Source organism: Cyprinodon tularosa, unplaced genomic scaffold, assembly GCF_016077235.1.
Source record: "Cyprinodon tularosa strain WSP-4 unplaced genomic scaffold, ASM1607723v1 ctg463, whole genome shotgun sequence".
NCBI classification, from domain to species: Eukaryota; Metazoa; Chordata; class Actinopteri; order Cyprinodontiformes; family Cyprinodontidae; genus Cyprinodon; species Cyprinodon tularosa.
In genome coordinates, this window is record NW_024039189.1 from 4,098 (window position 1) to 24,580 (window position 20,483).

The following is a 20,483-nucleotide window of genomic DNA, read 5'->3' on the forward strand; positions in this document are numbered from 1 at the left end:
AAAAGAAAAAAACATTATTCTGAAAATCCATGTGTAATAAGTTACCTTCAGAAGTCAGGCAGTCTTAGTCATGTGGTCTACAGCAGTATATTCTGAGGGGAAGCTTTTCATCAAGAGACAAAAGCAGCAGGCCACAAAAAATAAGTTGTAGTTCAGTCCTAAAGGCGAGTATGAGACTTGAGATATGAACTAAGGCTGACCTTACTTAAAAACAAACCCAAATATAGAGCCAGAGCTACAATGAAATAGTTTAGATCAAAGCACGTTAATTTTTTAAATGTGGAAAAGGTTAATGGTCTATGAATACTTTTGTAGCAGGATTAAAAGATAAAAGCTGGACTATTTCAAACATGAAATCATTATGATTAATGCATTAACTAAGGGTTACTTGAGTTGATGATCACTCTGTTTATTGCTCCCATTTTTAACCCTTTATGGGGCAGTCAGGGAAATACTTTAAAAATAATAATTTCAAGCTAATAGTGTTATTGGAATCCAGGACAAGACCTTTGTAACATTAAAAAAAATATGGATATTTTGATGGCAAAAATGTATGTCAAGAATTGCCAACTTGCGCAAATATATTAAGAAAAATAACAAAAATAGGTGCTTTTAAATGAAATTCACAAAAAACACTCTGCGAGTGAAAGAAACAAATTTTTTGGTACAACAGAACCTTAGAGGCATTATTGCTGATACTGGTACTTACATTTTGTAGTTTTTAGAACCCAAATATAATTGTTAAATAGGGTTATTAACCTTTTAACTTTTCAATTCGCTTTTTACCCTTTTTTTCTTGACTTACCTTTTCTTCAACTTCATTTACAGTAGGTAATATATCATTCAAGGGCTCATCTAATTGGTCACATGCCAAAATAAAATGTACAGCAATGTAGCATTATCTTTGCTGAATGGCTGGATATAGATCTGCTGCTTCTAGATCTCACTGAGGGACAGAGGGGACTCCATTTCAAGAGGCATAGGCAGAAAAGTTTTATAAGGGTGGCCAGGCAATAACCAATGTACACTAAGGGTTGGCCGGAAGTAGATAGGAACCAGAACCTCACGGTCAATCTACACTGAAAATTAATGAGCAAAACATCCATATTTTCTAAATAAAGACAAACTATACTTTCCCACAGCCTTAGCTAACAAATAGATGAATATATTCAAACATCCATGCTTTCTAAATAAAAGGTATAGTGGATGAAATTCTTTCAGGTTTGAGTTTTGGGCAAACATCTTTTCCATTGTCATTACTTACCTACTTTTATCAATAATCATTACGCATATTTATGAGTACTAATATCAGCATAAATTGATTATTTAATAAGTTTTTATTTAAATAGTTATTTATGATTTCACAGAAGACTCCTAGATGACTTGCAGAGACGCATCATTTTCTCTTTACCCTATAAAAAACAAAATCTATTTCTGCTCGAATTCTGAACTCATTATAATGTTAGAATATTGGGGTGCATAATAACCAAAGTGTTTTTCCTTGTAAATGTTAATATAAGAAAATTTAAAATGTTTTGAATATTCCAATTGAGATTATTACTGTTGCCACATCTGAATCAGAAGAAAATAAATGGTAGGGGTGGCCAATGATTGGCTAAGGGTGGCCATGGCCACCCCTAGCCCCCCATCTAGCTCCGCCCCTGCCCATTTCTGAGGAATATGTAATTGATCAAAAACGTTCACTTGCCCAATAAAGGGTTAAAGCTACCTATAAGGTAAAATATCTACAGTGAGAGCAATGTTAAACGAAGCTGAAAAGAAAGAAGTTTACATTCTGTGTAATATGCGTTATTTTTTGGTATTTTTCTTCATACACAAGATGGGTTCTTTTATGTTACAGCACTTAAGACCTCGCTCCCACGCCTTTCTTTTTTAGTGCAATGGTGGAACACTTGGTTGGGGGAAAAGAAAAGGAGTAGTGGGTTACAGTCCTGGAATGTGGGGAAATTTAACGAAGGATGGTCGTTTGGTGCATGGCGCGTGTTTTGAAGCTGCTTATGGAGAAATGTCTTGGGCCGTGAGTAGTGAGGAAACAGGAAGCGATTCTTGTGGGATGGAAGAGGGAAATAGTGACAATGAAGGTTGGAAGATAGCAACATCAAAAAATGAGAAAAAGCGGAAAAAACAAAGATCAGTTCAAGGGGAATCTAGTTCAGAACAATCCAGTGATGATCATTCCATACATTCCACAGCACAACAAAATGAATTCAAAGTCATATTCAAAGTCGTTAATCAGGCAGACTCTTTTACAAATTGGAATCCGGTTCACTTAACAAAAACCATCAATAAACTTGTCGGAGAAGTCAAAGGTGCCAGAATTCTGTACAGTGGAGACCTGCTAATTAACTGCAGAGACAGCGCCCAGCAAGGCAAAGCAATACGTATCAACAAAATTGACGGGATAAGAGTTCAGTGCAGCTTAATGGAGAACAAAAAGATCAGCAGGGGAGTCATTGGAGGAGTTCCTCTAAAAATTTCTGAAAAAGAGATTCTGGAAAACATAAGCGGTGCAAAAGTAAAAGAAGTAAAACGGTTAAAAACAACAAGAAACGGAGAAAGATCTGACAGTTTATCTGTGCTAATTAAATTCGAAGTAGAGCAATTACCAAGCAAAGTATTCATCGGTTACATAAGCTATAATGTCAAAATCTACAATCCTCCACCATTGAGATGTTTCAAATGCCAAAAATTCGGTCACATTGCAGCAGTTTGTAAAGGGAAACAGAGGTGTGGAAGGTGTGCAGGAGAACATGAGTACGGAAAATGTGGAAAAGAAGCTAAAATAAAATGCTGTAATTGTGGTGGAGAACATACTGCTGCCTATCGCGGCTGTGAAGTACGGAGCCCCCTAGGGGACATGGGGATTTTTTTTTCTTTTGCGTTCCCTCGCAATACTTTTGCGTTACCTCGCAATACTTTTGCGTTACCTCGCAATACTTTTGCGTTCCCTCGCAAAAACTTTTGCGTTCCCTCGCAAAACCTTTTGCGTTACCTCGCAATAGGGCTTGGTCGTCGTGACCATGTTGACGGCGCACTTTACGGCTTCCTTAGACTATTGCCTGTGTTCTCCCTCTCAGCCGTGTTTTATTTCGTTTAATTTCACCGTAACTTGATTTCAACCATGGTAAACCGTTGCTGTATTGTGGGCTGTAACAGCGCATCACATGATCGCCGAGGGAAAAACCTACAAAATGGGATAACTTTCCACCGCTGTCCTGCCTTGAGGCGCAAACACGGAGACCAAGTTTCACAGATAACAAAGAGTCGTCGGCTAGCTTGGATCGCGGCTGTAAGACGAGAGAACAGAACTTTCCACAGTATCCTGATGTCAATGCGAGTGTGTTCCCTGCATTTTCATTCTGGTAAGTTAAAGATGCACGGTTTTATTTTATAGCCTACAGTGTTTCCTTCCTTCATCCGTGGCACCACATACAAGCATGAACGCGCGCCCAGAGACTGTTGATATAGCATTTTCATCCTCGTTGGTTGATATAGCATTTTATCCTCTTTGGTAGAACACACTGCCAGTTCCTACAAGGACAGGGACATCCCTCTCCATTTTCAAAAAAAACCCTGAGGTTGACAGCTGTCATAGCACCACTTATAAATTTTGCTGATCCTAGCGCTTACCAGCCGTCTTGTAATGTAATGTAATCATATAATACAATTTAATAATGTGTATATTGAGGATCATTGATAACATTATGGTTCTATATGTGTTCAACACTGCTGCTGTGGATAATAATTTTAAATTGTGTCACCAGGAAAACCAGCAAATGAAATGTACACCTCGCATCCGGATTGGGCACCATCACTACACTTGGGCCACACTGAGATAAAGGCCACACAGACTGCACGCTATGAGAGACAGGAAAAGAGAAAACGGCAAAGGACTGACAGTACACCTGCGAGGATGAGACAGCTATTGATGACCTTGTTCCACCCGGTAAGCCTTACAGAGCCAGAAGATTCAACACCGTATGTTGCTTTTGTGGCTTTTTCAGCTGCATGATGCACATTTAGCTAAAAGATGTCCTTATTTTATCCATAGTGGAGACACCAGCACCAGCTGAGGATGGAGCTGAGCAGACACCGCCGGCGTGCTGAAATCAACCGGCTGCTGGAGGAGAACAGGACCCTGAAACGTGAGCTTGGCCAGAGAAAAATGGATGAAGATTTCCTGAAGGAAGACACAGTCAAAGTGAAATACTACACTGGACTTCCACACCTTAAAGTCAACCACTTTATTCTGGTGTTTATGAATTACTGTATTAAAGAAAAGATTGATGCTCAATATGGAATTGACAATTTCTTTGTATCAACAATACACTCTAAGCAAACATTTAACAAGTGGGTTGTTTTTTAGCCATAGGTGTGTTTTGCATCCATACCCAAAAGCAAGAGGTCTCAAACGATCAGATCCTTTTCAGTGTTTATTTGCAAGTAGTGAAACTTGAGAACACAGTGCAGCGCAGAACAGAGCAGTGCAGTTTGAATGCTTGTAGGTAAATGGTTACAAATAAAAAATGGACGTGATGAAAATGCAGTGCAATTACTTACAATAACATAGTATGTATTTATACAAAATGTTCAATCCTATTAATAAGTCGGTCTTAATGAAACATCAATGGAGAAATGGAAAGTGGAGATATTGCAAATTATTATTATACAAATTGTAGTTATAGTAAACATTAACAGTTAAACACTGTTAGTGCAAATTCTTATATAAGTATTTATAATAATATGCATTACTTAAATTGTATAAATAAAGGCTGCGATGCAATATGTCATGATATACAATAATATAATCTATAATTGTATAATATAACAACGTGCAATAATATGCAAATATAACAATACAATGTAATAATACAAAATACTATGCTTTTTATAAAAAATGTCTATGTATAAAAAAAATTCCAAAGTAATAAAAAATACGTATTTATGAAACATCAATTACAAACATAAAAATTGGAGGTAGATCAAATTAAGTAATAACAGATATCAATAACATTTGAAGTAGTGCAAATTATTACCGGTACTATAGTACACATTAAAAAACAATGTTAGTGCAATGTCTTATATAATTACTTTTAACAATATGCATTTCTTAAATTGTATAAATAAAGGCTGCGATGCAATATGTCATGATATACAATAATATAATCTATAATTGTATTGTAATATAACGACGTGCAATAATATGCAGCTGCAATGTCTTTCACTGTCTCACAGTGCTGGAGAAGGACAGCTGGTGGAGCATTTTCAAACTTTGGGTCGCGCAGACGGTCTTGCAGGGGTTTTGGGATCACAGCTGGCTGGACAGGAGCAGCATAGTTGTGAAAGTAGGGCTTCACTGTGGACATACAAACTGACCTATGGTTCTGAAGAACAGGGAACATTGACGATAAGTCGTCCAATGTGGCTTGGGCAGTGCGTCTGCTGGCCCGTGTCCGTAGGCCAGGCATGGGAATGTTGTCATCGATGACTCTGTCCAGAGCAATCCTCTGCACTTTGGATGAAGTGAAGTCCATCTTGTGGGCGACTTCACCGCTGACTTTGTTGATACCTGCTGGTATTTTCCAATAAGCTGGCACATCTGTCAGTCTTTTTCCCACGGATGCGGACTGCTGCCTCAATCTTAAACAGCAGAGCCCCAACATGTGTACATGCCTCTGCAATTCCAGCCATGCATGTACAGTGTGCACAGCAAACCTGCCCATCGTCAGCAATGATGACCCATGGCTTCAGGGGAGTCTCATTAATGCGCTGAGAGTGCAAGACCTGAGGAGAAAAAAAATAGACATAAATTATGCAGGTAAGGACACCATTATATTTCATTCTATGCTGGAAAGCAAACGTTAACCTCAACCCCTCATGCATGTGTATACATATCATATAAATCACAGTTATACAACAGTAAAGTATAACAACCACGCTGTTATATTGTTATATCACTTAAAAGAAAAAGAAATGAAATGAGCACAGGACATTTAAACCTGCATAATACCTCTGACTGAATGATTTAAGCTCAAAGTTACCCGTTACAGTGTTTTATGAGGTCAGATTTAATAACCCGCAGTCAATACTGCACTCATTTTTCTAAATAGTTCACTTTGAAAGACTCTGATTCAAACTAGGAGTTAACTTGAATGGCCACAGCACTGCACTATTGTTTATTTTTTTATATTTTGCGGATCTTTGACTATTTAATCTATTCCTTAAAATTTTATTAATAACAATGTTCAATAAATGATTTTCAACAAAATACAGATGTAACACCTATCCAGTTTCTGAATGATGGTAAAAAAATCTTGTTTCTACCAGCAGCTGGGGGAGACTAGATTAGAAGATGGTTCAGAAAACCTGTTAGGACACATTTTTTTTCTAACACTAAGTATCAAACAAATGCTGATTTCTATTTCAGCAAATTATTCTTAAATTTTTTTTTAATATTTTGAATAATGTTTTGATGAAGATTTGAGATTCCTTTCACTGAATGAATGGTCACAAAGCTAGTGTTAAGCTTGAAGTCTCTGGCCAAGCTCACGTTTCAGGGTCCTGTTCTCCTCCAGCAGCCGGTTGATTTCAGCACGCCGGCGCTGACAGAAGTCACATTCTGTCAGCGGTGTCTGCTCAGCTCCATCCTCAGCTGGTGCTGGTGTCTCCACTATGGATAAAATAAGGACATCTTTTAGCTAAATGTGCATCATGCAGCTGAAAAAGCCACAAAAGCAACATACGGTGTTGAATCTGCTGGCTCTGTAAGGCTTACCGGGTGGAACAAGGTCATCAATAGCTGTCTCATCCTCGCAGGTGTACTGTCAGTCCTTTGCCGTTTTCTCTTTTCCTGTCTCTCATAGCGTGCAGTCTGTGTGGCCTTTATCTCAGTGTGGCCCAAGTGTAGTGATGGTGCCCAATCCGGATGCGAGGTGTACATTTCATTTGCTGGTTTTCCTGGTGACACAATTTAAAATTATTATCCACAGCAGCAGTGTTGAACACATATAGAACCATAATGTTATCAATGATCCTCAATATACACATTATTAAATTGTATTATATGATTACATTACATTACAAGACGGCTGGTAAGCGCTAGGATCAGCAAAATTTATAAGTGGTGCTATGACAGCTGTCAACCTCAGGGTTTTTTTTGAAAATGGAGAGGGATGTCCCTGTCCTTGTAGGAACTGGCAGTGTGTTCTACCAAAGAGGATAAAATGCTATATCAACCAACGAGGATGAAAATGCTATATCAACAGTCTCTGGGCGCGCGTTCATGCTTGTATGTGGTGCCACGGATGAAGGAAGGAAACACTGTAGGCTATAAAATAAAACCGTGCATCTTTAACTTACCAGAATGAAAATGCAGGGAACACACTCGCATTGACATCAGGATACTGTGGAAAGTTCTGTTCTGTCGTCTTACAGCCGCGATCCAAGCTAGCCGACGACTCTTTGTTATCTGTGAAACTTGGTCTCCGTGTTTGCGCCTCCAGGCAGAACAGCGGTGGAAAGTTATCCCATTTTGTAGGTTTTTCCCTCGGCGATCATGTGATGCGCTGTTACAGCCCACAATACAGCAACGGTTTACCATGGTTGAAATCAAGTTACGGTGAAATTAAACGAAATAAAACACGGCTGAGAGGGAGAACACAGGCAATAGTCTAAGGAAGCCGTAAAGTGCGCCGTCAACATGGTCACGACGACCAAGCCCTATTGCGAGGTAACGCAAAAGGTTTTGCGAGGGAACGCAAAAGTTTTTGCGAGGGAACGCAAAAGTATTGCGAGGGTAACGCAAAAGTATTGCGAGGGAACGCAAAAGTATTGCGAGGGAACGCAAAAGTATTGCGAGGGAACGCAAAAGAAAAAAAATTCCCCATGTCCCCTAGGGGGCTCCGTAGGTTTAAGTTACACAGGTTTTTTTTTTTTTTTTTTTGTTTTTTTTTTGGGGGGGGGGGTGAATCGTTTCCTGTTTTCTTGCTTTACTCCATATCAGTTGGTGGCGGTAATGCACAATTCACAAGTCTGCCAACCGCCATAAAATCCCATAAGAAGAAGAAGAAGAAGAAGTCCTGGAATGTGGAGGCGCTCCCGATCCCTGCGTTCCCGACTCTGTGGCGCGCGGGTCTCGGGCGCGCGCGCAGCTCACACACACATAGGTTTCTGTGGAAGTGCAGAGAGGAGGCAGGGAAGCGTCGCTGGAGCGGGGAATGATGGCGGAGAGCGAGAAGGAACAAGTTTGATACCGGAGCCAAGCTGGAATCTCGGGCGAGCTTTTCGGCGTCTCGCTCGGTAAAGCAACTAGGTGAGTTTCAGAAAAACTACTTATTTACGTTTTATTTCCACAGCAGACTGAGTTTGACCGCTGCGAACTACTTAATCGAAGCGTTCTTGAAACGCAACAATGAATCGTTGGAGGCTGAAGTACTAACATTGGGGCTCTATTGAAGTGTCGACAGACTGAGGTGAACTTTGTGTCGCTCTTTATCTGACGGTGGAGTTGCCAGCGGTACCAACACAGGTTCATCTATAAATTTAAGGCCCACGGGCGGTTCTTTCTTTTAGTTAGCCTCGACCATAAGTAGTTGAGGTGAAGTTTAGCTTAAGCTAGGAGTTAACTATTCAAATGAACTCAACGGCTGTGCTGTTGAGCTAACCTTCAAATCAGTGTTACGTTGCACCTGAGCTGCTTCTATTTTTATTCTAAACCTAGTTTTATGAAATCAATGCTTGGGTTCCAGTTTCAGAGGATTGCAGTAAGGTAGCAAATTCAACCTCTTTTAAAGCTTGTGGGGGGTTAAAGAAAAATACGATATAAAGTACAACTACTTTACGCAACTTTAATACAAAAACGGGTAAAATTGCTTTGAAAAATAATTTACAGCCTTAAAAATTAGGAATTTGGTTTTAGCATTTTCAAAGTCTAGATAAGTATGGGGAAACTGAATATAGATTGAACGTACCTGACGTCCCTCCCTCTTTGCAGAGGACAAGTTTAACACTATCTGCTGGCAGTTGGATATATTTAGTTTAATTTGTGCCAAGATGAAACCAATTAATTAATCAGCCAAGCACGTTGGTTTTCTTCCCTTAAATGACTATTGTGAAGTACCCGGATGAGATATTTTATTTATGGCAAAAGTTGATTAAACATTAATGGGATTACAAAAAAAGGAAATGTTTCTCTTTTTAAGCTTTTTAACTGGGTTTGGTATAGATTTTAATCAAATTATCAGAAAATATAATTTTGTGAGGTGATCTTAAGTATCTCTCTCTATATATATATGTTACCTGGAATAATTCAGACTAGATTTTTTGATATGTTAGAGATCTGAATTAATTCAATTTTCTCAAGTCTTTAGCCAAATAGATGTACAATGGAGTGACATTTGTTCACCACACATCCAAACTATAAGGCCGATTAACATTTGTTCAATATCATTTTTACAAAGAAACTGGAAGTTGACTGAGTTTTTATCTTTAAATACTTTTAAATTGAAAGTGAAAGAATTTGAAGCAGCCTCAATGATCTGTAATTGTTTTACTTGATATGTTTTTTTTATATACCTGTCATTTGATTTAATGTATCTCTGTTTCTTATGTAACTTTGCTGCCTCTTGGCCAGGACTCCCTTGAAAAAGAGGTTTTTAATCTCAATGTGATTTTTCCCCCCTGGTTAAATAAAAAAAAAAGACTTGTCGAAAAAAAACAAACTCTTTTCATAAAAATTTGGAAATAAAATATGGCACTTAAAATCTGAAAATGTCTGATTCTGTAGTACTCATAATGCATATATGTGAAAAACAAAAATTAAAAGCATACAAAAACATTCTCAGTTAAAAGCCAATCTAAAGTAATATATTTTTGAGATATTTTGTTTTACATATATCTACAAAAGAGGACATTTATAAGTGTTATTATAGGAACACTGATCACAACATTTGAAAACAAGTTATCCTTTTTGCTTTTCCTTTAATTTCTTGCCTCTGTCCAAAAAAGAAAATTATATAGTGAAAAGATGCTAACAACTTTAAGCTGGATTTTTTACCTTTTTTTTATTGATGGTAAATTCAGTTGTATAAACAATCCCGCCCCCTTTTATAATCGACCAATCACATTCACTTTATTCACTCGTGTAAAGTCGGGCACTACTCGGGAGAATTCGAAACTGCAGCCGTTGGAACAGCCACTTCCATATGACTTTAATAGCCACAGCATATGACATTATTTGATTTTCTTTTTATGTTGTCATGTAGATGTGTCGGTAGTATTGCATCCTTAAACCAACACTAAATAGCTTTCCAACCTTCAGATTATTTTCATAACTTTTTTGATTATATGTTGACTTAAAACTAGTTGAATGACACCTATGTCATGGCCTAAGGGGGTCTGTATCTGTTTTCTCCATTCCTTATAAAGACGGAAGTTGATGATACTAAATTTCCCTAAGGGACTATATATTTGTGCAAGTCTGTAGGTTTGATATTCAGGGAATGCAGTGGTTAGTGGAGTAAGTTGGTACAAAGCCAAACCAAAGTTTATTTTCAACATCGCCATATGATATTATATATTATGATATATGATATTGTTTCACCACAGTTGGATTCATTGCCTCATCGGTGTTCATATTTTACACAGCCACTGGACACTAGGGTTGTCAAAAGTATCGATACTCAAAAAAGTATCGATACTAAAATGTTGTATCCGGATACAATACTCATTTTCAAAAGTATCGAGTACCAGTCGCACCTAAACAATCATTCATCTAAAGTGCAGAATAGAGGAAAATGCACTTTCTGAACACTGTGTGATTGAATAATTCTGTGCACTTTTCAGTTTTAGACTTTTTTTTGTAACAGTTGCAGCTGCTGAGAATTATTTTTGTTTCTTAACCAGTTTGGCTAGTGTCATTATGTGTGCAAAGCATAGCCAAGTAAGTAAAAACTTAATTTTAATTTTGTAAATTTTTTATCAAGCTTGCTAAATACTGTGCACAGCAAACAACCTCAAAATGTTGTTCTTATTGTTTATTGTATTTATTTATTTATTGTATTTTAATTATTAATCAAAATATTTCTGTTGAAATTTTATATTATTTGTTTTTCAGATGACTTCACTTGAGTCGAGAAAACAGTGCTCCAGAAAATCTCTGCTGGACCCATGGCAATGGTTGCCTGAACTTGTACTGTAGTTCTCCATAAGAACATTTGCAAGAGGTCCTTTGTTTTAAAACCAAGCTGCAGGAATAAACAACCAAAATGATCAAAACGGAAAGCAAAGGAGGGGAGAGGAGCCTAAGAAGTGCGTCACCTCATAGAAATGCATACAAGTCTGACTTCCATGCCATTAAATGCACCTTCGATGGGCCAAAGCCTGAGGATACATCCAGATCGTTTGCAAATGGATCCAATGAAACCAAGGAAGAGTCGCGGGGCAGGCCTTTTGGAACCAGAGTGAATAAGATCAAGAACATATTCCTACAAATGGATGGACAGCAACAGGAGTCTCAAGAAGGGAAACCAGCTTTAAAGTCTGAAGTTCCACATAGTTCACCAACAAAGCTGCAGTTCCCAGTCAACACTCACAGAGTTCATTTGAACAGTTCTTCAAACCCTGAATTCCAAAATTTAGATAAAACACCCAAAGGGGAAGATGTTGAGATTGACAAAGTGGCTTTGGCTGAGAAGTTTTCTGTGACCAGAAAACTCTTTGAAAGAGGGATCAAAGAGCAGCCGATAGCAGAAAAACAGTCCACAACGAGAGTGGTTCATCGGTTCTCCCTTGGAAGTACCTCAGATGAAGACAAAAGCCCAAGGAGACTGTCAGAAAGCAAAGAGAGTGCTGGCAAACTGCAGCAAACTCATACATCTCCTGCTAAAAGTTGCTCTGATGAGTTAGCTGATGGCGAAAGAAGGCATGTGTCTAGAGTGTCACTCAATGCAGGACCTTTGTCAAAGAGGTTAGAAAATTATATAGTAGAGAATGACTCAGACGACAACAACACATTGGTAGGGAAAGGAGGCGTGGCATCGGCTAAACAACACACTACCGCTCAACACACGCAGCCTACATTTGTGTCCACAGCTGGTTTACACAAACCTACTTCTCCTGTTAAGGAAGCTACTGACTCTTCTTCAGTCAATATGCTCATCAAAAATAAAGACAACAAATCTGGATCATGGGGATCAAATTTAGGTAATAAATCAACAATGCCAGCTAGTGTTACTGGTTCCTCAATGGCAAATACAACTCCAAAACTTTGCTCATCAGAGCAACTGACCTCAGTTACCCATGACAACAAGTTTCCCTCCTCGTCTGTTGATAAATTTAATAGGACATCTGTTGGTGATAAAGGTAAACCGTCTAGTTCCCCCCCAAGGGATGAGGAACAGCCTTTGCTGTCAGCTGGTGGATTGCTAAATAAACAGGCAGAAAAACCCAAGAGTAATGATGACCCAGCTCTTGGCCAAACAGGGCCTGACTCCAGAGGGGGGAGCACAGTCCGGGCCGAACTGGTGGTGGTACAGAACGAATCCTCTGACAGCGAAGAGGACGATATCGCTGAAGATAATGTAATTGAGAAAAAGGAATGCGTCAAAGAGCTACAGAGAGGCTTTCAAACAGGACAAAGCCTCAACCCTGCTCATCAGAACCTTTCACAAGAGGATACAGATGATGAAAGGGAGGGAGATGCCTTAGATGGTGGTTTGGAGAAGGAGCATGAGGGCTTAGTTGTGAGTCAGGATTGTAACAATACCTACGAAGATGATGAAGCAGCAGCGGAGGAGGATGATACACCAGAGAAGCAAGTGGAGGAGAACAGTCTTGATAGAGTCTCTCCTGTGGTGTATGGTATAGAGAATGCAGCATTTGTGGATGACAGAGATATAGACCAGGTCATCAGGGAAGAGGAGGAGGAGGAAGATGAGGAGGAGGAGCAAACCGATGGGGATTATGACGACATTTATGAAGTCCCTGGTCTATCAGAGGAGGATGAAGCTCCTCCAAAAAGGAAAATCAAGTTCTCCACTGATCCCATTTTGGTAAGTGTTACAACTAACACACTGTTTTGTTTTTTGGCTTAAATACCAAAATATGTTGTACAGTGCTTTCAACATAGACCACAGTCTCACTGACTCAGCGATGGTGTCTGACCTGGGAGTTTGCTGTAGGCTGAGAACAACTTAGCAGAGGCTGAGAATGAATGCTTTTGTCTGCTATGCTGACGTCACAGCTGCACAACTATGTCATCAGATAAAATCTGCCACTCTACAGAGAGAAAAAAATGTATGCTTTATTAAATCTTTAACAGGAAGATGGGTGGTTTGACAGCAGAGTTTCTTAATCTCATGAGAGTTGAGAAAGAAGTTTGGAGACTAGGCTTATGTATTACTAACAGTATTTTTGGAAAATGGTGTTGATTTTGCAAAGTTTCTCTGAATCCAGGGCTACAGATCACAAAAGTTGCAGTCAGGAGTTTGGGTGAAAAGTTGCACCTTATAGTAAATAATTTCAACTAGGGCTGCAACTAACGATTATTTTAAAAATCGATGAATCGGACGATTATTTTTTCGATCAATCGATGAATCGGACAAAAAATATTTTTTATATTAACCTCTTTATTCCAAAATAAACATTTTAGACAGAATAAACGAGCACACAAGTACAGGTTGCTCATTAACTGTACTGGTGCAATATGAAAAATAAATGTTTGTGTTAAAACTACGCAAACTTACATGAGAAATGTAGCTGTACATCCACAAAATAAAGGGTACTTTGTTTCATAAAGCGCAAAAAAAGACATTTTTGTTTTTAAAAGCCCCTAAGGGGTTCAAACAATGCCCCCCCCCCCATTTTAACAAATTAGGTTTTTTTATACTAGAAGAGTTCTGCCTTTTAAGACAGGAAAGTATAGCAGTTAAAGTTGCTACTTGAGAAAATACTGAACCATAGAGATAAAAATAGCCCTGTGATTCAAATTATAAATTGTATTTAGAATAAAAATGAGAGAACTAGGGGTGCTAAAAAACACATCCTCCAAAGACAGATATTTACATGGGAATGTGGCATATAATTAATTGACATATTACTGATCTTGCTGGATTTTATTCTGCTTTACTTCCATAAATTGCAGGATCTTCTTTACTTTATCTTTGCCAGAAGATTTAAACTTTAAAAGCCTTGCCCTCATAATTTGCAAGTTAATTTATTTATAAAGTAAATGTAAACGCTGCTTAAGCTAATTCAAATGAAATTAAAAGTAAAATAAGTAGCCAACCTTATCACTGTCTGTAACCTACTAACACGGTAAGGAAAGCATCAGATGAGCTACCTGAGAAACTAACGTTACGTTTCCCCACTTTAAAACCAAACAAACATGGTGGTTCCGTGCCATGTTAATTTCTTTTGAAAAAAGGTGCATGTTATCACTTTTTTTCGCTTTACAAAGCGCAGGCTATTTTAATTATTGTGATCAATTTGCGCCGTCAATCCCGGTGCATGCGCGCTTCATTTGCAGTCTGGACGCTGAGGCTCTGACTGCAGCGCTGAGAGGGACTCCTGCGGGAAAACGCGGTTGGGGTGGGGGAGGCGCCCCACGGCAGAGTAGGAATGATACATGCTTTCACTAAGAGTCTCCAAAAGCCGCCAGTGACACCGAAAAAAGTCGCCAGATTTGTCGCTAGTCACCTTTTTGAAAAATAGTCGCTGGAGGGGTCTGAAAAGTCGCTGAGTAGGCAACACTGTACCTGCGGCGCTGACTCGCTCTGCCATATTTTTTTTTCTTCCTCTTTCAGTCAAGAGGCAGTGATGACGGCGCGGCGGATTACGCAATAATCGCGCGACACAACTAATCGATGATGAAATTCGTTGCCAACGCTTTTAAAAGTCGATTTTTATCGATTTTATCGATTCGTTGTTGCAGCCCTAATTTCAACCCGTCTTGAGTGGATGTTTTAGTGAGTTAAGCTGTTTCCAAGCATGCAAGATTGTCTTAAAGTCTAAAAGCAAACATTTGCTGGACTGAATGCTTTAGTTGACTGATTGCATTATTTGTTTTGAAAAATCTGTAACATATTATTAAACCATGTAGTTGTTTCTTTTTTGTGTTTTTGGTTTATTTTGGCGGGGATGTAGTGAATCAACCTGCATGTTTTTTTATATATCTTTTCCTTCCCGAATTTAGGTTGCTTTCTTTTGTATTTGGCGGTTCTGTAGGTTTGCATTGATTTAGTATGGAGGACAGAAAAAAAGTGTTTTGAATGAGCTATGCGCCTTTTTAGTATGCTTCAAAAATTGTGCTATCAAAGGTCTGTTATCTTTTGTACACCTTACCGTTACTTCATATTTGTCAGCATTACATTTACTTTTGCTAATTTCTCCCACTGTCACAAAGAATGTAGCTGTTTTACTTTATGAGTCTGGCGTGCCAGTCTTGATTTGCTAGTTGCATGAACTTTCCCTACCTTTGATTCACAAACCTGATTTAGTGACAAATAGTAGAATGATCTAACAAAAAGTAAAAAAATAAAGCATGTGTGGCTGAATTGCACCAATATGTAGAAATAATGGCAAGTTTTTCCTATATTTTGTACAGTTACGCTGCTGGATATACTGCCAAAACAATTTTTTGTCATTTGGAAAGGAATAACCTCCCTTTGCCTTTTTTGTTTGTGCGATGTGTGCAGCTTTCATTGCCATTTTTGAACAGTAGTGATGGCAGTGTTGGTCTGTATTTTAAGACTGGTTGTTGAAGAGTCTCTAGTGGAAGAGCGTTCTTCATAAAACTGTTACCCAAAGTTTATGTATTTATTTTTAAACTGTCACGCAAGTCTGGCCTTGTAAGCAGTGCTTTTCAATCTACTAGTCTCAATTCGATTTAAAGATACTTTATTGATCCCCAAAATAAATTTAAATGTTATTGTATCGTGTGGCAACCTTCAATCTTTTTCCTAAAAGTTGCTGTAGGTGTTGATAACTTAGGAAGGAGGGATCTTTTTTATTGGTTTGTCTTGAAATGGGTCTGAAGAATTCTTTGAGTGAAGGCACTTGGTTGGTGTTTTTCAGTCTTTTGAAGAGGATGCATTGCTCACTGTAGTCTATCGTTTTCTTTTATGAAGAATTCTTCTTTTGAAAATCGCCTCAGAGATTTTAGAGGAGTTCACAGAACCGCGAACATTTTTTTTTCAGCTATTGAAAAGTTTTTTAAAGTAATTTGCTCCGAAGAAATCACACTCCCCACAACAGCATTATAGAAGATGTGTAGCATTTTGCTGCAAACACTGAAGGATCTGAGCTTCCTTAGGAAGTGCAGTCTGCTCCTTCCCTTCTGGTTGATGACTTTACAGTTGCGTCTCTAGCTAAGTCTGTTCTCCAGGTGAACATCGAAGTATTTGTTCTTCTCCATCACCTCCACTTCTTTTCCTATGGTGTCAATAGGATTTAACTTGTTCCTGTTTTTCATCTGCGATCTAAAATCATCTCCCTTGTTTTGTTTATATTCATGATCATATGATTGTTTTCACACCATTTCACAAAGCTGTTCACCAGCTCCCTGTACTCAGCTTCTTGTCCATCTCTGATTAACCCAATAACTGCAGAGTCATCAGAGTATTTCTGCCAATAGGAAATCAGAAGGGTACAGAGTAAAAAGAAATGGTGAGAGTACTGTTCTCTGTGGTGTTTCTATGTTGCTGATTGCTTGATACTTGGCCCTTAAAGGAATAGTATACCCAAAACATGATTAGCCTTCATTTTCTACTCACCCCCATGCTGAACAACACCCTGGAGTACTTTTTTGATATCTCAAATGCATCTGGAGATCTGGGAGGCTTCTTGCTGTCTGCTGACATTCAAATAATGGAGGTGCCCAGCGCCCGAGGCAGAAAGGTCCATAAAAGTCCACAAAAAACGTGTCTATATTCCTCCATACTGCTCGTCCAATGTATTCCAAGTGTCCTGAGTGGGTAGCATCCAGAATTTACTCAAAACGAAGTCATTTAGAATGTTTTTAGAGCATAAACAGTAGTGTATAGGATTTCCTGAAAGCGCGCACATGCGCGATCACGACGCTACGGAAGCCGGCAGACCAAACCAGCGCATTCAGCTCGGCAAAGAACTCATGCTCTTCCTCAACACTGAAGTCCTCAGACATTTTTCTTTCGTTGTTTCTTTCTTTGCACAGGTAAACAGCACATTTCTTCTTCTACGCTTGCATTATTGGCAGAGCAGAGGCTGAATGCGCACTCTCATCTGGTTTGGTCTGCCGGCTTCCGTAGCAACGTGAACGCGCAGGTGCGCGCTTTCAGGAAATCCTATACACTACTGTTTATGCTCTAAAAACATTCTAAATGACTTCGTTTCGAGTAAATTCTGGATGCTAACCACTCAGGACACTTGGAATACATTGGACGAGCAGTATGGAGGAATATTGACACGTTTTTTGTCGACTTTTATGGACCTTTCTGTCTCGGGCACAATAGACCTCCATTATTTGAATGTCAGCAGACAGCAAGAAGCCTCCCAGATCTCCAGATGCATTTGAGATATCAAAAAAGTACTCCAGGGTGTTGTTCAGCATGGGGGTGGGTAGAAAATGAAGGCTAATCATGTTTTGGGTGTACTATTCCTTTAAGTCTCACAAACTGGTCTGCTTGTGAGGTAATCTTTGATTCTGGTGATTATTGCTGCCTCTAGCTGAATCTTCTGGAGTTTCAGACAGAGTATATCCGAATTAATCATGTAAAAAGCTTTCAAACGCAAGCAAGTACATCTTGCATTTTATATGTTATGTTTACAGTAAACAGTATTTATACCTCCTCTGTTTATATTCAACCATTCATTTTATTGTGAAAAAACAAAAGCGCCTGCTATTCTTCTTCTTGTTTGGGAAAACCACTGCTGGTGAGGTTTAGATCAAACAAACTTTTGCAGTTTGGTGACGAGCTGCTCTGTATAAATGGGAGGTTATTGAGCCATATGATAAGTGCTTTTGTACATGTGACAATATTGCATGTATGTCTTCAAATGTATCCACTCAGGGAGCTGGTTTCTATAGAGGACCTAGAGAATAACTGAAAACGAATTGTAAATTGTATTGTTTAATGCGTTATTAAATATTAAAATTTGCAAATGCTTTTTTTTTTTAAACTTTCTTTATGAAGATTTAAAAACCCAATTCCTAAATCTGATAGTAATACCTTTGCTAATTACACATTTAAAAAGACAATTCCAGTTCTCTCATTGGTTAGACCGCCACACTTCACAAAATAACCACACACAAAAAAGAGCTGGTTATATCTAAGGAGCAAAGTGATAGACTTCACTGGTTTTCAGTGGGTTCAGAGACCACTGAAAACCACAGGAAAGATAAATGGAGAGGGGAAAGTAAAAAGAAAGTTAATGGGGGGAAAAAAAAGGATTTTAAAATACAAGGTGGGAAAAAGGAATTACCTTGTTAAATATGTGATTAGGAAAGGTATTTATAATCAGATTTAGGAAATTTTTGTTTTTAAATGGCAAGGATAGGATTGGAAAATAAATTTGTAAATTCCAGTATTTAATGAAGGATTACTAAATAGAAAATTACAATTCCTCTTTAGAATTCAATTTAAAATGTGCAATTAGAAAATGCTTTTCACTCTGGATTTCAAGTTGCATAACTTGAATGTTACATTTGAAATGGCTGCTTATCATTTTCAATGACTCTCTAGAATCCTCATAGGATATCAGAAGTAGATGGTTTTGCAGCCGCTTCATCGTAATGGGACCCTTAACCCCCAAAAAGCTTGTCATATGCACTCAAACCCAGCTTTGTCTGGATGAGGCTCATTTCATTTCACCTGCCTACTTTCCCCAGAATGCTGTGCTAGATCTGAGTTTGTTGAAATTGTAGCTCATTCTGTCAGATGTATTTCTACTTATACTGATCAAATATCCATTGCGATATCCAATATGGTTTTATGGACCAGCCCTAACCACAACTGATATTCTTTCACTGCTTTCCATCTAACAAACATTTAGTTAAAACAAAAAATTGAAACAAAAAAACTGCCTTGTATTCCAAAACATTTTTCAACATGTTTATTCAGCCCCTCAAATCATGTTGTTTTGTCAGGGTGTGGACCCTCATCCCTTCTAATTTCCATCCCAACCATCAGGGGGTCCTGAGAGAGGGGACCAGAAGCTGACCCAGAGTGGATATCCAAACAACAGACCGCTTTATTTGGCTGGGACATTTAAGAAAAAAAAAAGTATCCCTACAGTCTCATATCAGATTTACAAGCTAAACAGCTTAACATGCATCACGTTTGTGGTTTGGCTGTTAGGTCAAGGCCTCATTGGTGGGGAACCTATTTTTCATGCTTGCATCGCTACCTAAAGCCTGGCTAGCTAAACTCACTTTACTTACACTCTACTTGACTGTTTGGCACTAGAAATGGATCCACTTGAGCTTTAGCTGACAATGAGAAAGGAAGTACTTTGCCTTTGTTGTTCACAGCAAAATTAGATCCCATAGTATCCCAGGTCTTTGTGATAAGATAAGAAGTCTGACAAAGGAAATATCCTTTTTGAAGGCATGGAATCAGCCACTTATAACATGTTACAGGCATATTGGTGTTTAAAAGGAAAACTTTGATGAAGATAACCTTCATCGGTGGAGCCAAATACAGAATTACTGCTGCGTAATGTGGTGAGTATCCATTATTCCATATCTGCAGCAGATTGCCGAAAAGCGGAACATAACAATGTACTGTATTTTCACGACTATAAGGCGCACATAAACATCTTTTTTTCCCCTCAAAATGTGCGGTGCGCCCTTTGGTGCGGTGCGCCCTATGTGTGTTGTTACTGCGACTTTTGAGACCACCTCATTGAGGAGATGATGAAAGAGTGGCTGAGGGAGGTGAATGTAAGGAGACCAGGTGGTTTTTTTCCACTCATCACCATTGCTGTTAATCTGTGACTCCATGCGTGCCCATCTCACAGCCAATGTGAAAAACATGGTGAAACAAATAAACGCTGTGCTCGCCGTTATCCCGGGAGGTCTGACAAAGGAACTTCAACCGCTCGACATCGGTGTGAACCGGCCGTTCAAAGTAAGGCTGCAAGCGGCGTTGGAGCAATGGATGACCGACGGAGACCACAGTTTCACGAAAAGTGGAAGGCAGCAAGTTACGCCACAGTTTGTGGATGGATTGTAGATGCTTGGACTAACGTGTCTGCTGGCTCTGTCGCACGACACCGGCATTATTTCTGAGGAGCCGTGCGGCTCGGAAAGTGACTCTGACAGCGAAGAAGGGGAAATTGGCGTGTCTGATTTAGCGCAGCTGTTTAATTCAGAAACAGAGGATGATGACTTTGATGGGTTTGATTAATACTTTGTAATAAATACTTGAATAAAGCACAATCATACTCAGTTTTGCTCCCGCTCTATTTTTCTACCTGAAAACTTAATT

General features: G+C 38.8%; 2 protein-coding genes and 1 long non-coding RNA gene across 7 annotated transcripts in view; 2 read left to right on the forward strand and 1 right to left on the reverse strand.

Annotated features, from left to right (window-relative positions):
• The first annotated feature begins 3,114 nt into the window (after positions 1–3,114).
• On the forward strand, positions 3,115–5,543 carry LOC119793914. The gene is made up of 4 exons (XM_038301211.1): positions 3,115–3,383; positions 3,786–3,967; positions 4,073–4,222; positions 5,481–5,543. The coding sequence occupies exons 1-4, from the start codon at positions 3,143–3,145 to the stop codon at positions 5,541–5,543; spliced, it is 636 nt and encodes a 211-aa protein (XP_038157139.1). The 5' UTR covers positions 3,115–3,142.
• Positions 5,544–5,630: 87 nt separating this feature from the next.
• LOC119793938 lies at positions 5,631–7,445 on the reverse strand. Its single transcript, XR_005282156.1, has 4 exons — positions 7,381–7,445; positions 6,797–6,978; positions 6,572–6,691; positions 5,631–5,805 (listed from the first exon to the last, which is right to left on the reverse strand). It is a non-coding gene; the product is annotated as an uncharacterized LOC119793938 (long non-coding RNA).
• A 733-nt stretch (positions 7,446–8,178) lies between these two features.
• Positions 8,179–20,483, forward strand: part of ppp1r9ala (protein phosphatase 1 regulatory subunit 9A-like A) — a 37,526-nt gene continuing 25,221 nt past the window's right edge. For 4 of the 5 annotated variants that reach the window (XM_038301242.1, XM_038301241.1, XM_038301243.1 and 1 more), the window contains exons 1-2: positions 8,179–8,332; positions 11,135–13,070. In XM_038301242.1, coding sequence (XP_038157170.1) covers positions 11,286–13,070 — 1,785 coding nt within the window. In that variant the 5' untranslated portion in view covers positions 8,179–8,332; positions 11,135–11,285. Of the gene's footprint in view, positions 8,333–11,134; positions 13,071–20,483 lie in introns of those variants that run through there. The other variant, XM_038301240.1, reaches the window with a different exon arrangement.

Excerpts from the sequence above, each read along its gene's own strand:
- LOC119793914 (XM_038301211.1), top strand. The coding sequence starts at position 3,143 with ATGGTAAACCGTTGCTGTATTGTGGGCTGTAACAGCGCATCACATGAT. Across the intron at positions 3,384-3,785 it reads TTCCCTGCATTTTCATTCTG|GAAAACCAGCAAATGAAATG; the intron begins GTAAGTTAAAGA and ends TTGTGTCACCAG. Across the intron at positions 3,968-4,072 it reads TGATGACCTTGTTCCACCCG|TGGAGACACCAGCACCAGCT; the intron begins GTAAGCCTTACA and ends TTTTATCCATAG.